This window comes from Ochotona princeps, chromosome 27 (genome assembly GCF_030435755.1).
Source record: "Ochotona princeps isolate mOchPri1 chromosome 27, mOchPri1.hap1, whole genome shotgun sequence".
Classification (NCBI taxonomy): domain Eukaryota; kingdom Metazoa; phylum Chordata; class Mammalia; order Lagomorpha; family Ochotonidae; genus Ochotona; species Ochotona princeps.
In genome coordinates this window covers 20051086-20070811 of record NC_080858.1, presented here as the reverse complement: position 1 = coordinate 20070811, position 19726 = coordinate 20051086, and the positions used below count along the sequence as shown (strand labels likewise).

Genomic DNA, 19726 nt, shown 5'->3' with positions numbered 1-19726 from the left:
AACGCAGAAATTTTAGGGAGACGTAAGCATTGAAACCAAAGCAGGGGACAACCTACTAAGGGTTGGAAGGATGCCCTGGTTCTTCTCTGAACCTTGTGTGGCATTTGCATTTTATCTGTACAATGTACTGAACACCCACATCATGTACCGGGTAGGTGGAAATGGCACACATTCTGGGAAACAGAGAGACTCCTCATCACCCCCTCCAAGACTGTGCAATGCCATTGGGTATGGTGCTAAGTTCACAACATATAATAACAAATACCTGACAGGTGAGTGGCTGGGTGGATAGGTGGATGATGTGTATGTGGCTAGTTGGATAGGTGAATGAATGAGTAGATGGATGAGTGGATGGATAGATGGTTGTGTTGGTTGGTGGGTGGACTGATACATGGATAGATGGGTGCTGAAAGGATTGTTAGGATGAAGTGTAGGAAAGAAAGAATGGAAGAGGTGGAATATGGGAAGGATAAAGGGAGAACTAGACAGATGAACAGGTAACTAACCAGAAGAAGGTTCCTTTATCCTTCTCTATTGGGCCTGGAGAGTAAAATCTACACCAAAAGAGCAATGCTAACATGGCACTATCAAATATTACTTAGGAAGAAAGAGTCTCAGATATGGTGCTTCTTACCCAAGCCCAGAGGATTTCATTCTTTAGCCTGGGGGCCCCCGAGTGTGACTGCCCTCCAATCAAACTGCTTCTGTGAAGTAACTGGGAATGAATCAGCTGTGTCTTTGACCTAGTTTGTAGATTCTTGAGGCTCTCCAGAAGCAGTCAGGGCTCATGGTGTCTAGCTCCTCCTTGGTGGCCACGGTGACCCCGTGTGTGTCTTTTGCTGCTCTGGCTGTCCCTGCTGTGCTCATTTCCGGGTGTGTTGCTGTGTCTTTGTCTCAGACTCTGCCCTGGACTCTGAGTCTCCCAGCCCTCTGCTCACACACTCACACACTCAGCACCAGAGGCCCATCACAGAATTCCCTGGCAGGCCAACAGCCGCAAAAAAGGCCAAGGCAGGAGTCACAGAGCCCTGACTGAGTTGGGCCCCCAACCCAGATCATGCCACCGCCGCTGCTGTGGGACCTTGGGCTGCTCCCCTTTGTCTTCCTCATCTGCCAATGGAGCAATACCAGTGTCTGCCTCCTAGGAGTGAGGATCGAATGAGCAGAGATTCATCAAGTACCTTGTAAACAGCAGGCTATCAATGCCTATCACTGTGGTCACTCTGAGAGCAGCGATTGTGATGTTGCTGGCAGCTGCACCTGTTGTACCATGCCCCTCAGTGAGCCCTGCAGAGCTCCCGTTCCAAAGGCCCATACTTACACGTTTCCTTTTCTTGTAGCGAGAGTGATATCAAGCAACTGTGGTTGCAGCTGAAGAAGGATGAGCCGCACCTGCTGTCCAGCTTCGAGGGCTTCTTGACCAGCATCTTCTCCCAGCTCCAAGAAGCCCACGAGGAGAAGAATGAACTGGAGTGCATCCTCCAAAAGTGGGTAGCCAGTCTCAGCTGCTCTTGGGACCTGGGGACAAAAAGCACAAACAACCAAGGGCTCTTTCTCTGACATCTTCCACCCACACCTTCCCTGGAACCGCTCCCCGGTTACCGCTGTTTGCCAAAGTGGGGGCCGGGGCTCCACCTTCCCTCTACCCTGCTAACTTCTCCCTATTAGCTGGGTGCTCTTTAAGATACTTTGAATGCTCGATTTTATTTAATTCTCTCAACAGCGCTTTACACTGGGGACTCATTATGCATTATTTGCATTTTACCAAGGAAGAAATCGAGCCCCTGGAAAGCATCTGTCATGCCCCTGAATGCACAGCTTGCACATAGCAGAGCCAGGAACTGGTATGAGATTGTCTGGTGCCCAAGACCCCAGCACACAGCGTCTCTCCCCAGCTGTGGGTCAGCCCTGTCTTGCAGAACGGCGTTTCTGTGAGATGGTCCCAAGCCCTGCCACATTGCCCTCTCCTAACATCCCCTCTCTTGTCATGGTCCCTCATCTCTCCTGATACTCTCTTTGCCTCCAAGTCCTCTCCAGAGACAGACCAAATTCAGCAAAGAAAGCGCTGAAGAATCCAACCAGCTAGCATGGATGGCAGTGCATCAGGAAACCAGCAGGCGAGGGGGAAGGTCCTGATTGCCTAATGAGAACTCATGAGCAGTGTGCTGGCTCAGTCAGGGACAGCCATTTCTAGCCATGGGCTCACACTTCGTGAATCATGCAACCAGATATGTTGTCTCCAAGGATGGCTTATACCACTGATGGTCAAACAGAACTGGGCTTGGGAAGCACTTGGGTGTGTGATCCACCCTCGGCCCTGCACTCCCCTGCATAGCTGCTTGAAAAAGTGATGGCATTCTGCAGGAGTCCCTCCAGGCAGTCACTTCCCAGCAGGCTTAATGGAAAGAACATCCCTGCCCCGTGGGTGGCCTGGGTTTCATTCTGTGCTCAGCAGTCTCAGAGAAAAGCATCCTGGTTACTAACTGAAAAGGCAGAGGCCCTCATTGCCACGTGTTTTGACTGACAGACCAGAACACAGGTCCTCTTTGCTGTGGCTGCTTTCCCCCTGGGACCTCCCTGGTATCCACTCTAAAACGCACCTGTCCAGCTCCCCTGGGACTCTCTACAACTTGGGGGAACAGTGCTGGAGGACACAGAACCCAGATCACGGACTCTGGGGAGCACTCCAGGGAGGGTTTCCCGAGACTCAGAGCAAAGCGGGTTTGCGGAAGCTACCTCCGTGTAACTCTTAGCTGAGCAGACCCAATTGGACCAAACCCAATCGGTTCTCCTCACTGTCTCTGCTGCCCACCAGCTGTGCAAGTTGCACCCCATTTCTCTACTTCCCAGAGGCTTAGCTTCCTCGCGTGTAAGTCAGGCATGTGCTCCCTGTCTCACAGGGACCATGCTTGTCTGTCTTCAGAATGGGACTGGCACATAGAAATGTCAAAATAGTAGACTGTCCTTTTCAGTGGGTGTTTTTGTGCATCTTACAGGATTTTTTGGCCTGCCATGGACAGTCTGAGCCTCGAGGTAACTCAAGGTGAAGTTCAAAGACCTCTCCCCTTATCCTTGCAGACAACATGGTGTAGAAGGTTGCTATCCTTGGTCAAATGTCTCAGGAATGCAGGCTGTCCAGCTTTATGGATGTATGAGTAGGTGGGGCAGAAGCCCGTTAACACTGCCCGGTGAGCAAATGGAAAGGCGAGGGCTGTCGACGCCCTGTGTTCACTGGGGCATGATTTGTAAACCTAATGAAAACCAGATTGCTTTTTAGGGTGGGCGACAGCTGCCAAGTTGATTCCACCAAGGCAGCCCGAATCTATTTAGAAAGAAACTCATCCATCTTAAAAAATGCAATTGATGATTTCACAATCTTTGCAGAATTTCCTGCACACTCTTTTTTTTTTTTTTTGCATTCAGCTGTACTCCAGTTGTGTGTGAGTGTAGGCATGTGTGAGACGTGGAGACGGACAAGCAGGCAGTTACAGAAGATGGGAAAACACTTCAGGGAAACAAGAAAATCTGAAAGAGTTTTCTAGGAAGAGCTTCTCCTTGCTGCTTCTTGAAGAAGTCAGCAGGGGGCAGTGCTGGGTCTCAAGCCCCCCATAACCATTCCATCTGTCTCCCAGCCCAAAGCTGAACTCTAGGCTGAACCGACTTTCACCCACCGTCTTCTCTTTCTATGGGGTCTGCGCTCTGTGTCCAGGGAGGAAAGGGGCTAAGCCCTCCCATGGTCTTGTCTTCCTTCAGCTTGGGCAGTGCAATAAGCCCCATTTTCTTGCTCCAGTTCCTGCTCACTCCATGGTTGGCAGATTCCAGGTGGAACTTGGAAACCTGGGGGAGGTTGTCAGTCACCGAACCCGAAGCCTGAGCCCTCTCCAATCTCCAACGTTGAGCACTTTGTAGCTTCCTCATCTCAGAGGCCAGCTCTTCTTTCCCGTGCAAACAGCAGAGGTGCTGGGAACGCAGCTTTTTGGGCTCAAAGCTTGCCGGTAGGGCGTACTCCCACTCTGCACCAGCCTTGTGTTGCTCTTCCACAAACCAGGAGAGACACACATCAGACACGCCCATCTCAGCCACCAAGAGTCGCAAGAAGTCAGCATGAGAATCCTCCAAGGCCAGGGGCCATTTCTAAAACTCTGACGAAGTTTAAGCTCCTGAGATATGTCCCAAATGTAGAAAAATGCCATTCATCTCTCCAAAATCAAAATCACACCCCTCCTCCTTCTTCTTTTTTTTTTTTATAAGATTTACTTTTATTGGAAAGGTACATTTACAGAAAGGGAAAACAGAGAGAAACATCTTCCACCTGCTGGTTCACTCCATTAATGGCCACTTCCCTTGGGTCTCCCATAGTGGCTGGAGGATCCCAAGGCTTTGGGCCATCCTCCACCACTTTCCCAGGCCACAAGCATGGAGCTGGAATGGAAGTGGAGCAGCTGGGATACGAACCGGCATCCATATGGGGATGCTAGAGTTTGGAGGGGAAGGATTAGCCACTTGAGCCATCGCATCGACCCACACCTTCATCTTAAGAATGAACAAGTTCCTTTTAGTTTTCCCAAGACCTATTTCAGTACGCCTCTGTGTAACACCTAGGAAGTGAACTGCATGACTTTCAGAAACGCCAACAGCTTTTACTGGAAAAGTGAAGCCAAAAGAGGGAGAACACACGGGGAGGGGAAACGCTGTGAGCAGTGGGGAAGCCCAGGCGCGAGTGTCTCAGCGGCAGCCCCAGAGTCAGTGCCTCCCTCCGGTGTCACACCGTCACCCTCGCTGTGCCAAGTGCTTGGTGAAGGTTAATTAGTTTCCACAGTCCCTGTGGGAGGCTGGCTGGCTAAGTGACTGCTAACTACATCTCACCTTACAATGCTTGGCAAATTGTATCTGTGAAAGGCCGCCCAGAGTCTGAGCTGGTGTGCACCTTGGAATCGCCGGGTCTTTACACCACTTCTTGCCACAAACCCTGTTTCTTTCCCCATATTCCGGCCCACCAGTACTCCAGACTCTCCTCTCCCCCCACTACTTCCACACATACCGCCCCCTCTGCTCCCTACACACACACACACACACACACACACACACACACAGCCACCTTCTCAAGAGAGAGGTGCTTGGCCGGAGCTGTCCTGGTACCAATCTGTGGCTTGGATTTGGACCTAGGTTCTTTATATACATCCATATAAACATATATATGATTTATTTATTTATTTATTAATATTAGAAAGGCAGATTTTAAGGAGACAGAAAGATCTCCTGTCTGCTGGTTCACTCCCCAAATGACCACAACAGCCAGAGTTGAGCCGATCAGGAGCCAGCAGCCAGGAGCTTCTTCCGGGTTCCCATGTTAGTGCAGGGAACTTCCTCTATGTCTCACATGCAGGTTCAGGGGTCCAAGCATTTGGGCCATCCTCTGCTGCCTTCCCAGGCCATCAGCAGGAAACTGGATTGGAAGTGGAGCAGCTGGGACATGAACCAGTGCTCATATGAGGATGCTGGTGCCACAGGCAGAGACCTAACTTTCTATGTCACAGGGTCAGGCTCTAGTGGTACTTTAAGAAGCGCTTGACCAACTCTTGACAATATTGGTAGAGAGGCAGGAGTCTCTCCACACATGGTCTTGTCTTCTGCAGAATGTCTGGTGTTGGGAGAGTTCAGAGAAGGGACCCATCCACAAGACCAGGAGGTCTCGCAATGGCTGCAGCAGGTGGCAGACAAGAAGCATCCGGAATGGGCTGCCTTTCTCCTCTGATGGCAACACATGGTGCACCTTCTGGAATGCTGCCCGCCAGATGAGCAGATCTCAGGAGAGCGTCTGCAGAGCTGCCTGCTGGTGCAGGCTCTGGGAGCCACAGCTTCCGCTCACTCCCAGCCTGGGTATCTGATGGATTGGTCTGACAGCAGTTTTTATTGACTAAGCCTTTTGCTTCTTGGTTGGCTGATTGCCCCGGAGCCTTCCCAGACTCAGCAGCTTTCTCATCCTTAAAGCTGACCTCCTCCTTCTCCAGAGCAGCGTCCCTCATCCTGCAAAAAGCCTGGGACAATCATTACAATCAGAAATGTTTCCCTTATGCCTACGCCAAGCCTTGTAGCTCTGAACAGTTTCCATGCCATTCTCTTTTTTATCCACCTGGTGATGCAGGGAGGGATGTGCAGTGGGTGGTACCCTGGGAAGAGAGGAGGTCGGAGCATGTATAGCCCAAGGTCACCCTGGCCCATGAGCTGGGTCAGTGATGTGGCTGGTGTGAATTGAACCCCCCTGCACCTACTCCTGGGACTGCTGGGTCCTGACCCAGGCTTGTCAGGACATCAGTTGGGCCTGGAGAATCTCTGAAGATACCAGCATGTCCAGGTGTGATGCTGGCTGGACCCAGGACCACTGAGGCCCACCTTGAAGTACTAGGGGGACTGCTCGGCAGTGACCTCGGCCATGGCGAGCAATAGCCACGAGGAGATGCCTCTGGGACCTTGTAGTTGTCTTCCCTTTGTTTGGATTTTAATGGTTTGTAAAATGAATGAACTCAAGACCAGCAAACTGACACATGAACAAGCAAAGCTTGGAATGTGCTAATTTAATCAGGTACAGCATAGAGCGGTTAATAAGCACATTGAAGAATATTACAGAATTAATGCCCTCCATGGTTACTAAACATAAATGGTAAACAGCTTAAACGAATGATTTGTAACTGGTATTGCTTTAGGAGAACTAAATCCGTTTTCACTTTCTCTTATCTCATTTTTATCTATTCTCCAGTATTTATATAATTGGACCCCCTAGCTAAGGTTTTCCTTACCAGCACTTGCTAGCGTATGGGTTTCTTGGAAGACAAGATCACTCCGGGGACCAAGAGAACACCCCCTTGCTTCGCTAATCCAAACTGCATCTGGGGTGTTCCTACTCCCTGGCATGGGCCTTTTCTCTGTGTTATTGCCCCAAGATTATCTCTTCACTCTTATGGATTAGCTGGAAAGCAGAAGGAACAGCCACAAACGTCTGCCTTCCACCAGTAAGATGCAGCTTACACTTAACGAAGAAGAGATTTGCTGCACCAGGGATGCCAAACACTATTAGAGAAACAGGGCCGCTGCTCAGGGCGGTCACAGAGGGCAGTCATCCTTTGCTATTCATGCCCCGAAGCCATCATTGTATGGTTTCTCTCAAGCGCTGGGCATGCAGTCTGCAAAGAGAACTCCAAGGCGAGTGCCCTGTTGTGAATGACCCTGACCGTGAAGTCTCACACCTGCTTCTCTGTCCGGGTTAGAATCATGGGCTTTTGCCCTGCCCCCAGGAGGGACACTGACCAGAGTGGCTCCTTGCTCTTTCTCTGGTCTGTGCAGATGAGGTGAGCACTCCCCAGTGGGTGGCAGGGGAGGCCGTGGCAGTGGTGGAGCTGTGGCAAAGCCTTGGAGAGCAGGAAAATTGCACTCTCATGTGGACCTGAGAGTTAACAGTTAAAATGATGGAGGACTCAGGGACTTAAACACGTTCCCATCCTTGTTCAATCTACATTTTTTTATTTATCTGAAAGGCAGAGTGACAGAGAGAGAGAGAGAGAGAGAGAGAGAGAGTCTTCCACCTGCTGGCTCACTCCACAGAAAGGTCACTACCGTCAAGTTAGACCAGCTGAATCTGGGAGCCTAGAACCCCATCTGTAACGCCCAGGGGGTGGCAGGGACCCAAGCACTTAGGCCATCCTCCACTGTTTCAGAGGCACATTCGCAGGGAGCTAGGCCAAAAGAAGAGCAGTTGGGATTCAAACTAATTCTCTGATATGGCAAGTGGACATCCCAGGCAGTGGCTTAACGTGTTGCACCATAACGCTGGTTCCTTATTCAATTCTCCATGTCTTTTTACAAACATCTCCCCACTATATCCTAGGCTGGAGATTCAGGGCTGTTTTCTTGAATTGCTGAATAAGGAGCAGAACAAGCTTGCCAGCATTTGAGTGTAGAGTGGCAAGTACCAAGCTTGTGGATGTATGCACATATGTGTGTGTGTGATGTCCAAAACAGCCCTGGAGAGCCACGCTACCAGTCTGTTTATGGAGCCTGGAGTGTCCTCAGAGAAGAGGAAAAGAAGCGGGCATCAGAGATGGGGCATGCGACACAGTCAGGCAAGGTGCAAGTGGCCATCTCCTGGGAATGTCAGTGCTGCGGTGTTGTAACTTACGGTTTCCATTCCTGTGCCAATGCCAGATTCTCCCTGCTGGGATGTTTTGGCTGGGGGAGGGTGGGGTGGTTGATGAAGCATTAAAAGAAGGCTCCATTATTGGGAGGGAAGGAAGAAGAGAAAGGGCTTATCTTAGAATGATCTGGTGCCCACTCCCACCACCCAGCTGCATTGCTTGCATTTCCATGAAGGGATAGCAGTTCAGGAACCAGCTTCCTGTACTGTGGAGCTTTTCAGAGTGGAGACAGCGCAGAGCAAGAGCAAGGATGAGGACACAGCGTTGTCACCGCTGGCCTTTAAGTGGCCTCAGCCTCCTGGAGCTGTCCCCTTGAGGCCTGCATCTGAGATGACCTGCACCCGGCCCTTGCCTCTGTGGTGGAGGGCGAGGGAGTTGTTACTATTGTGAAATCTTCTGGGGCTCTGTACAAGACCTGTGGAAGGCACAAACTTCAGTATATGGTTTCAGGGCACATTCTCTGATCATGTCACCATAGGTAGGTGGAGAGAAAGTAAGCAATTCAGGAACACAATCAACTCTGCCGTTCAGTAGGGAAGGGGCTGTCCCAACCCACTTCACACTGTCTGTAAGCCCAGGATCTGTGAGTGTAGCAGAGGAAGTGGGGGGGCAGGATGCTGGGCCAAGGAACACCAGGACCATATGGGAGTGATGGCTGGGAAAGGGGAGACAAGCAAATGTGTCACAGGGATCCCCTGCAGCCCAGATCAGGTGGCTAAGCCTGTATCCCAGCCAGACTGACCAATGCAAAGGGTGTGATGCTGCAGCCCCAACTGGCCTGACTGACAGCTGCCCCCCCCCCCCCGCCTCCTCCTCTAGCTTACAAGGTAGGCTTGCAGGTGCAGATTGTTTCAGTATCTCCCCTTGCGGTCCATGTAGGAAAATTGCTGCCTATGATGAGGAAATCCAGCATCTGTATGAGGAGATGGAACAGCAGATCAAGAGCGAGAAGGAGCAGTTTCTCCTGAAGGTGAGTGGCCCCGGAGCGCCTGGCTGACCCGGGGTTCATGGTTCTGCTCTTTCCCCTCAGTGGAAGACCACTGAGCCCACCCACTGCACTGTTGAGTCCTTCTCTCTCCACTTGAATTTTTTCCAAGCATCTATCAGCTTCATACATGAGATGAGCTGTAATGATTCATTCTTCTGGATTGCTGTCTGTCTCCCCCTGCTAACATGCCACCCCCAGAGGAGCAGAGATCTTAATCTTTTACTTATTGTATCAGGAATGTTGTAGGTGCTCCACAAATATTTGTTACATCCATGAGTGAATGAGGATGTATGTGTATATATACGTATATACGTATTTATGTATATGTAGATGGATGAAGGGACAGATGGAAAGATGGATGGATGGGTGAATGGATGATGTATGGAAAGAAATGAATGGATGTGAAGAGGGTTGGAGGGATAATAGACCAATGGTTCGATGGACTGATGGACAGATGCATGAACCAATGGTTGGATGCAGAGGTAAACAGACAAGTGCAGGGAAGGAGGGAAAGAAGGTGAGTGGACAGACACATGGACCAATGGGTGGATGGCCGCATAGAAGGATGAACAGCAGATGGAAGGAGGAGGATGGATGGATGGAAGTGCATGCTTTATCAGCTGAAGCGGTCTGCAGGCTGGGCTGACGCTGGCTCCTGGGTTTCCACCCAGTTCTCCAGCCCATTGCACTTCCCCTAGAAGAAAATCATTAGAGTTGAAGTTGCCCATTCTTCCCCTTAGACACCTAAAAAAAGCAAAGTCCATGCTCTTCAGATTTCTCTGGAGAAAATGTAAACAAACAAAGAAACCCTCATACTTGCTTGTCCTGGCCTGTTGTTTTCTCCTACCCTTGCCTAGTGCTGCTGTTGGTGCTAGGAGCCAAGGATGACTGAAACCCTATCATCCTTTAAGAAACAAAGCAGGGTCCGTTTTTAATGAGCATCCTCACTTAAAAAGAAAGAGAAGCAGCAGCAGCAGCAGCTCTGAGAGACTGTTCTCCATGTCGGGACGAGCAGAAAGGCTTTGAGCTGGGACAGCAGCTGCACGGCCTGCCAGCCATAAGCAGGGACTCTCGACCCTGGAACCAAATTCTAACTTTATGCTCTTTGGAATTATAACAGATGTCAGACTGAAAGGGAATTGGAAGAAATTGGGCACACCCTCCAACAGGAACCTTGCCAGAATTTCCAGACAGTCTCTCCCACTGCTCTGTTTTTAGGGGTGTATATGCGTCCATAACATACATATCACATCAGTAGACTCTGAAATAGTTTCTGAGAACAGCAGCCTTGCCCTTTCCCCTAATCCCACAATAGTAAAGTCACACCCTTAATCCCAAAGGACCTGCTGTATGGGAAGAGCGTGTTCTCTGGGGGCATTTTGTCCCTTGTTTCCTGGCTGTGACCACATGTGTACGCTAAAGAAAGAGGCATGCTCCCAAAAGCAAATAGTGGACCAAGGCATGGGGGTGGAATGTTGGAGGACTGGCGTGGACAGGGGCCAGAGGAAAGCTTTTAAGGACAAGTTAGCATTACTCAACGAGATCCAGTCCTAACACTGTATTCTTGCTTAGCTCTTTCACGCCCCCCTCTCTTCTTGACACCAATGCCTTTGGCCTCCTGGGCTTAGATGTTTGCCTTTTTGCATGCATGTAGAAACAGCTAAGATGTCTTTGACAGTGCCATTAAGCCTCTAGCTTCATGAACTTATGCCGGATGATGGGGTTATGCTTAGTGGCATTTCAGGTTATGACATCATGGACCCTCTGGCCAGGGTTTGGGTCCTGGCTGTACACTGATGTGGTTATTTGTCCAGGAAGTGAGTACTTGATCTCCTGCACTTTCTAGCTTCTGGGTGACAGGCTGCTCTAAGACACTCAGTAGACCCAGTGCCTACTGAAGGAGGCGGGTTCCCTGAGCGTTGAGTGAGAGCAGGAGGTGTCTGCTCACAGCCTTCCTCGCCATTGAGAATGGTTAAAGTGATCTCAGTCTCCTGCTCTCCCTGCAGTCCCTCTGCCTACTGACCTGCTTGATCATGGGCAGAAGGAACAGGCACATCACCCAGTGAGTTGAAAAAATATGCTGAGCCTTAGAACACCGGTTCTTAAAAAAAGCCTGTTTCCCACACCTTCCAGCCATGACCAGTTGTCATGCCACGCACCTGTTAGCCAGGAACCCCTCTCTACTGATGCAGTATTCACCAGCTCCCTGATATGGGGAGGCAAGGATGGCCTCTCTTCCCAAACCTTTTGCAACCCCATTCAGTCTGCCTTCCAACCCATGACCTGTGACAGATGGCATGGATGTTTATGTTTCTATGAATGGGGGAGCTAGAGAATGAAGCCAGTTGGCTGCGAGAGCAGAGACTAGAAGCCGGGTGTCCTGATGCCCAGCTCAGGCCCTGCCATTCGACCTGGCTCTGTTGAGGGTGTCCGGCATCCCAACAGTGCAAGTGATCATCGTCCTTCATCCATCCCACAGCCAGGTCCCCTCAACACCTGCATCATCAGGTGTGTCACCAGGGCCTCAGCATCTCTGGGGTACCAGGGAGGGGATGTGAGACAGCAGGAAGGGCAGGGCAGGAGGAGCTCTGCTACAGAAGGGTCACGAGCCTTCCCCAGCGAGCACTCTGTTCCCAGAAGGCAACTTAGTGAACTGGTGACAGTGCCCACTGGGCAGCAGCATATCCTACCTGGAAGGGGGTCTGGGAAGCCACCTGCCCATCTCTGCTACTCTCCTCCATCTCTCAGTTTTCAGAGATTGAAGCTGAAAGTTTGAACCTGAAGCCTGTCCTCCTTGTTTAGTTCTCCGTCAGTAATGGGCGCCTGGGAGGGAGGCAGGGCCCAGTCACCAGTGGCAGTTATGCACTATCTATCTCGATCTTACATGGTCCTCACTGATGCGGCAGGCAGGTAGGACCTCAAATTCCAGAAGTTAAGCCCTACCATTGGGTAAGTCAAGGTGAGGGAGGTTGGGGTAACTACATGGTGGGTACATTGTGTTTGGACCCCACATGACCTTGTTTCTGTCCCGGAAGGACACGGAGAGGTTTCAGGCCCGCAGTCAAGAGCTGGAGCAGAAGCTGTTGTCTAAGGAGCAGGAGCTGGAGCAGCTCACCCAGAAACAGAAAAGGGTAGGTCCTGTCGGGGTCTTCAAAGCCTGTGGCTCTTCTTCCCACCCTAGTCCCGCCCTTAAAACCTTTTCTTTTCTTTTCTTTTCTTTTCTTTTCTTTTCTTTTCTTTTCTTTTCTTTTCTTTTCTTTTCTTTTCTTTTCTTTTCTTTTCTTTTCTTTTCTTTCCTTTTCTTTTCTTTCTTTTCTTTCTTTCTTTCTTTCTTTCTTTCTTTCTTTCTTTCTTTCTTTCTTTCTTTCTTTCTTTCTTTCTTTCTTTCATAATCTGAGAAGAACTATGTAGCTACCCAAAAGATGGCATTTAAAATCCCAGGTTGTGCTGGTGTTGGGCCACAGCAGCATAAACTGCTGCCTACAGCACCAGCATTCCTTAGGAGTACCAGTTCGAATCCCAGCTGCTGTTTCTGATCCAGCTCCCTGCTAATGAGTCTGGGAAAGCAACAGAAGATGGCCCAGGTGCTTGGGTCCTTGCCACCCACATGGGAGACCCAGAAGAAGCTCTTGGCACCTGACTGCACCCTGGCCTTGCCCTGGATACTGCAGTTATTTTTGGGTGGAATGGGGAAATGAACCAGTGGATGGAAGATCGCCTTCCCTCTCTCTTTCTCTTTTTCTCTTCCTGTTACTCTGCAAACAACTCCAGCAGGAAGGGTTACTCCAGAGGTCCATCTGTCCTGCCTTCACCTGCCCACATGTCTGGCTAGGGTCATCAGCATCCTCCGAGTGTTTCATGACCTTGCAAGGAGGACACAGGCAGCATACAGGTCATCTGTGATGTACCTGAGCCTGCAGTCTGATTGCTCACCCAAGATCCCATGCTCAGGGCCTCCATGCCAAAGCCAGGGCTCCTGGAGGGACAGAGACCAGGGTGCCCTGGGCTCCTGTCCTGTTTTGCCTGGCCCTGGACAGACACAGGCACATTGCTTCTATTTGAATAGAGAGGGCTGTTTGGGGCCTCATGTTATACTTTGCTTGAGAACGCCGTTGCCATTGCTGAAGACGGCCACACTGCTCACCCTTCCCCAGCTGTGGTCGCAGGTGATCTCACCCCCAGTCCCCACCAGCCACCTTCCCTTTCCCCTCGCTCCATCCTCAGCTGAGCCTTGCTTTGTCCTCCTTTGTCTCTCTGCACCGAACCTCTGCCAGCTAAGCTCTGATCCCCAAAACAAATGTTTGCCACTGGATTTAATTACGGCATGCCTGCCTGATGACACGGGAGCCTCTTGAAGATGGCTCAAAACTCCTCATGGGCCCTCCCTCCTCCCCTGACTGGCCACATTCATTAGACTAGATTTATTACGATCCATTTATTTGCTTTGGTTTGAGGCTTTCCCTGGTGGGAAGGTTGGAAGCCTGGCAAAGCCAGATAAAGCTCAACTTCTGACAATGCGGATTTTAAAGTTGTTCAGCGACGTGAGGAAAGGTATGTGGTCTGCTTGACCTGTAGTGGTCAGTTTCAGAAGTTCCAGGATTTCTGGCTACTAGATTAAAAGAATTGGAATGGGACCAGCATTTATGGCACAGCAGGATAAGCCAGCTATACTATTGGCATCCCCTTGGAGTACTTTTGGATCCCACCTGTTCTGCTTCTGCTGCAGCTCCCTGCCATGTGTCTGGGAAAGCAGAGGAGGATGACCTCAGTGCTGGAGCACCTGCCATGTATGTGGGAGATACAGACAGAGTTCCAGGCTCCTGGTGTCAACCTGGCCCAGCCTTGTACATTGTGGCCATTTGGGCAATGAGCCAATGAATGGAAGATGTCTCTTTCTCTCTTTCCATGTGTCTGTCTGTCTCCTCCTTCTCTGTAAGTGTGCCTTCCAAACAAATAACATAAATTTTTAAATAAAAGAATTGAGTTATTTGGCTGAGAGAAGAAAAAAGAGTAGAATCATTACCAGTGTTTAAAAATTTTCCCCTAAGATTTATCTATTTATTTAAGAGAATACAAGAGAGATTGAGAGAGAGAGATTGAGATTCTCTCCACTTGCTGGTTTACTACCCAAATAGCCTCAACAATTAAGGCCCAAACCAGGAGCCTGGTTCTCCATCTGGGCCTCCCACATGGGTACAGGGACCCAAACACTTAGGTCATCACCCACTGTGTTCCCAGGCACACCAGAGAGAGCTGCATCAGAAACACAGCTGCCAGGGCTAGAGCTAACGCTTGGATTGCAGGCAGCAGCTTGGTTCACAGCACCACAGCATTAGTCCCTGAGGAAGATTTTCTAAAGAACACCACTGAATTCTTCTCCCTTTCCATCAAGGAACAAGCAAAAGAAAGATGGGCTTGAATGACAACAGGAGGGATTCAGGTTAGATCTTAAGACCTTTCTGATTTGAGGATGAGAGTGTAGAATCTCCTTTGGAATGGGCCAGCTCCCCGTGGACTATCCAGTGGTTCAGTGTGGACACAATGGGAGGAATGGAGCTGTGGTCTGAAAGCTTCCTGCCTTCGGAAGTGTGTATACATGAAGGAAGGGAACGGGCGAGGCTTGAGGACAGCGGAGGGGGAGGAGAGTGGACCAGTTCCTGCCTCCAGAGAAGAAAAGCAGGTGGCCGCTCAGCATACCACACTGCTTCCCTTTGCATTGCAGCTGGAAGGCCAGTGTGCAGCCCTGCACAATGACAAGCACGAGACCACAGCCGAGAACGCCCAGCTGAAACTCACCAACCAAGAGCTGGCCCGGGAGCTGGAGCGCACTTCGCGGGAGCTCGAGGACACCCAGCAGCAGTTGGAGAGCCTGCAGCGGGAGGCCTGCCAGCTCCAGCAGGAAAAGGAGATGTGAGTGTGGCCCTGGCTCTCCTCCAGCTCCAGCTCAGCTGTGGGCCTGAGGTTCCCTAACTCTCTCCCCCTCTTCTTGTCCCGTGGGGCCTTAGGTTCCTTGCTTCCTGAGACCTCTCAGAATCCATCCTAGGATTTTCAAGCTATTAAGAGCAGACTGGTATTGTTCCAACAATTGCTTAGTATGGACAAGAAACCAACAATCCTGCCCTTGGACAAATCATTACATTGAAGATGTGTTATGGCACCAATAAACATGAGGCTGTCAGCGAGTAAATGCTAACTTAGCCGACAGACCTTGTTTGGTGGACAGTCCCGGTTTAGAGACCTGGGGTGCAGGTTGGACCACAGAGCAGCCAGAAGTCTTCCTGGGTCAACAGATAGTTTATGCAGTGCTCTTAATGATCAGACGGTGTGACCAGAATAGGCCTGGTTTGCCACTGAACTTCCTCTGGTGGCTGGCTGTTGGGTTTGGCCAACCAGATTGAAGTGTACCTGTGCAAGAGTCAAGGGGTGGCTTGGGCCCTCTAGCTACAGGGTCCCTGCAGACTCAGCCGTTTAGCTTGCCATGGAAGTGATAGGTTTTGGAGATGCGTGCACTCTGAGGCCCAGTTATTTGCTCATTTGACTCATTTGTTTTGCACAAACTCCTGTTGAAAGCTATTTCGTGCTAGTTCCTGTGTCAGAAACATTCAATGTGTCACCTCCTTTGACCTTTACAGCATCCTGAGCTGGCTGGTCCTATTCCTAACCCTTTTTAAAAATGAGATATTGAGGTTCAAGAATTTTTAAGGAACTGTTCCAAGATGCTAAATGCTAGACACATCTTGTTGACTCTCTGCTTCACCCCTCCCTCTCCCCAGCTGGAAAACACCAGAGTTTGTGGAAAATGGAATTAAAAGATCGTGCAAAAGTTTCATGCATTTTAAAAAGGAAGTGTTATTAAAAGAGAAGGCACACACACACACACACACACGCAAAAACACACAGACTTTTCATGCCATGATTCACTGCCCTGTTGGCCACAATAGCCAAGGCCAGGCTATGCCAGAACCAGGAGCCAGGATCTCTATCTGGGTCTACAATGTGGGTCTTAGAGGCTTGGACCATTTGCTACTGCCTTTCCAAGTTTGTCCCAGTGCTGGCCCCACCCCTCATGTTCACAGGGTAGGACTGGGCATCATGCACTCATTCATTTATTCTTCTACTCCTCATTCATTCTGCCAAAGGTAATTGTAGCTGGTCCTAAAAATGCCATGCTACATAAAAAGTCTGTTTCCAGGGCAAAGAGCAGTCATTACTTACCAATATTGAATGGTCAACAAAGGCTCACACTCCTTATTCAAAAGCAAAAGTCCTCACTTTGTGTGACTACTGGGAAGATTTTAATCCATGTCAGTTGGGTTCACGAGTAGAGAAGTGTGTCATTTGGTCTTGCTTGCCTAGAGTGAGAGGGAGGAACTGCGTTTTGATTGGGAATTTCATGCTAGTATGATGTCTGTAGTTCAGCTATTCAGCTGCCACTTGGGACATTCGCGTCCCTTTTTGGAGTGCCTGGGTTGGAGGCCTGTTCCCTACTTCCAGTCCAGCTCCTGCCAATGTGCACGTCCGAAGACAGCACATAGCAGCTCAAGTACTCAAGCCCCTATGACTCACATGGAAGACCTGGGCCAGGTTTGTAACTCCTGGCTTCCACCTGGTCCAGCCCCAGTTGCTGTAAGGAGTGAATCAGAAGATTGGAAGATTCTCTCTCTCTTTTTCTCTTTCCTTCTGTCTTTGTCACTCTCTTTAAATGATTATTTTTTTTTAAAAAAGGAAAAATATTCTCAGTATCTATTTTTAAAAAGTATACTGGGGCAGGCATGTGGTGCAGAAGGTTAAATTATGGCTTGAGTTTCTCATGTCTCATACAGGAGAGTGTTGTCTAGTCCTGGCTCCTCCACGTCCAACCCAGCTTCCTGCTCACATGCCCTGTGGGAGGCAGTGATATGGACTTGGGTCCCTGTCACCTACACAGGAGTCGCAGGTGTGGTTCCTGAATCCTGGCTTTGACTTGACCCAGCTCCAGCTATTGCTGGGGAGCAAAACAGCAGAGGGAACATCTCCTCTTTTTCCCTTTCTCTCTCTTTGCCTTTCAAGTAATAAAACTTATATAAATATAACTTTTTACAAGGACTCCTGGCAGCTGACTTAAAACTTAGCTCCTGTGTTATGCTTCCAGGATAAATGGGTAAGGAAGGACACTGTAGTTCATTGTCAATAAGCCCTATCAAATCCTCCTCACTTAGAGCAGGTCAATCAGACATGGACGCTTAACTCTACAAGCAGAATTAAGAATTCATGCTCTTAAAATTCAGTCAGTTTCTAAAAACAGCCTACATCTGAAGGCATGAACATCAGAGTGGCAGATAGATTTAAACCGCCTGGGCTGGTGCAGCATATCCCAGTGTGAGGATAAAGAATGTTCTCTAGTCTTATCTTAATGAACCAAGCCAGCCACACACTCTAAGACGACTATGCAGGGTCTGGTGCTGTGGTGTAGTAGGCTAACCTTCTACCTGTGCCACCAACATCACAGTCCAGTCCAGCTTCCTGCTAATGTGCACCCTGGGAGGCAGCACATAATGATTCAAGTACTCAAGCCCCTGTAACTCACACAGAAGACCTGGGCTATTTCTAACTCCTGGCTTCCACCTGGCCTAGCGCCAGTTCATGTCCTGGCTGTTCTATGTTTAATCCAGCTCCTTGCTTATGGCCTGGAAGAGCAGCCAAGGATGGCTCAAGTCCTCTGAGCATCTGCAGCCATGTGGGAGATCCTGAAGAGCCTCTTGGCTTCTGAATTCGAATTGATTCAATTCTAACCATTGTAGTCATTTAGGGAGTGAACTAACAGATGGAGAACTCTCTCTCCCTGTCTTTCCTTCTCTCTCCGTAACTGCCTTTGCAATACAATAAATCTTAAAAAAAATGAAGACTAGGCAGCTGGCAATCATGTTGACTGAGCAGTAGGAGTGGGGGCCCTATCTGGGCCAAAGAAGAAGTCCCTTGAGAACCTGAATCCACTCCCTGGAGCATGCAAACACAGACCAGAACCACCAACATGACCTTCAGACCCACAACCACCCACTTCATCTTCTACATGAGGACACCAAGGCTTGGAGATGTGCTGTGGCCTAACCCTGGCCACTCAGCTGCTTAATGCCAGAACACAGGCTCAGCTAGAGTCCTGTCTCCGGATATTTCCATGCTTGCTGCCTGCCACTACCCCTGAGCAGCTAGGAGGGAAGAGGGTAGCATTTGGAGGTAAACAGACTTAGTCATTTATCTGCAAGAATTCTGGACAGACAAAATTAATTTTTCTGTTCCCTGAAGATAAAAGAGCTGGATTTTCAAGTGAGATACAGCTCTACTCTCAAACAGGGTGCTCATGTGCTGAGGAAGGTCAGATACAAAGCGGTACTCTCTTGTTCTTTTTTCAGCGCACGTCCATTTAGAACGAATTGTTTATGGTGCGGCTCAGCATGTAGACAGCACAACAGAGGGCTACGTCTCCACCATGACCCAACTATCCAGCCACCCAGATGTCAACAGTCACAGCTTTCATGGATCGTTTGAGTATGCCATGTAAACAGGCACACATGCACACCGCACAAACCCTCACTCCATGGAGTGTACTAAGCACACTGTTCTCATTTGTCTTGCAATTCCTCTTGATACTTTACTTTCTAGAATGTTCGAGGTCTTCTCCCCCTAGAGACCCAGCCCATAGAACTTCCATAGCATGCCTTGAATCATGGAAATCTTGCCAATCCTTGCTCTGAAATCGGAAGTTTTCCCCTCTCATATTGCATCTGACCCACCTGTGGACTTCCTCTTGGTGACAGGGACCTTGGAGGTCATGGTGCCCAGTATGCAATGTCACTTGTGTTCCAAAAGGTGACATGAGATTGCCAGTGAAGAAATTTCCTTAGTAGGGGAAAAGCTATCTGCTCCCAGCTGCCCCTTGGGAGAAGCCGGGCTGGGGTTGGGGCAGGAACACGAGACGGCCAGGCATGCGTGGCCTTCAGCTCCCAGCACGCAGTATGAGAACACACCACTCCCGTAAGTTGTAATCAGAGCAGAGTTCTACACGGGGGGCCTGGGGACCCAGCTTGGATAATGGAAAACATTGCACCCCCCCACCACAAGTTGAAACGAAATATAATTGGTAATAAAATGTCAGGAACTTGCGACTCCACAGGAGCTGGAGGAATTGTGTGGCTTAATTAGGACTGTCTAAGGTGAACCTGGCATTGGATGCGGTCTGCTGTGGTCGTAAAGTGACTTCATAAGCAAGCATGCTAGGTGGAGAATGAAAGAAATGTAGGCAGCTTTTAAGGACTCAAGGTGTTGGGAGCCTGGCAGGGTTCAGGAGCCATGTAGGGAGGAGTAGGCAGGGGCTGTCTTTGTGTGTGTACACCTGTGGTACTAACCTGACAGCCTGTGGGCAGTGATGGCTGGCAGTGTATAGCAGCGGACATTGCAGATATCTAGAAACATACTGGGAGCTGTCAGATTTTTACTACCACTACGAACTCCCTGAGACTTAGAAAATACAAGGGGGCTGTCTAGCTGACACATGTTGGGAGGTCAAGCCCAA

At 49.7% G+C, this 19726-nt stretch overlaps 1 protein-coding gene across 1 annotated transcript in view; it reads left to right on the top strand.

Annotated features, from left to right (window-relative positions):
• Positions 1 to 19726, top strand: part of CRACR2A (calcium release activated channel regulator 2A) — an 88179-nt gene that overhangs the window by 41153 nt on the left and 27300 nt on the right. Inside the window, exons 5-8 of the mRNA XM_058655856.1 lie at positions 1341 to 1487; positions 9069 to 9159; positions 12213 to 12308; positions 14900 to 15087. Of these exons, the coding sequence (XP_058511839.1) occupies positions 1341 to 1487; positions 9069 to 9159; positions 12213 to 12308; positions 14900 to 15087 (522 nt within the window). The remainder of the gene's footprint in view (positions 1 to 1340; positions 1488 to 9068; positions 9160 to 12212; positions 12309 to 14899; positions 15088 to 19726) is intronic.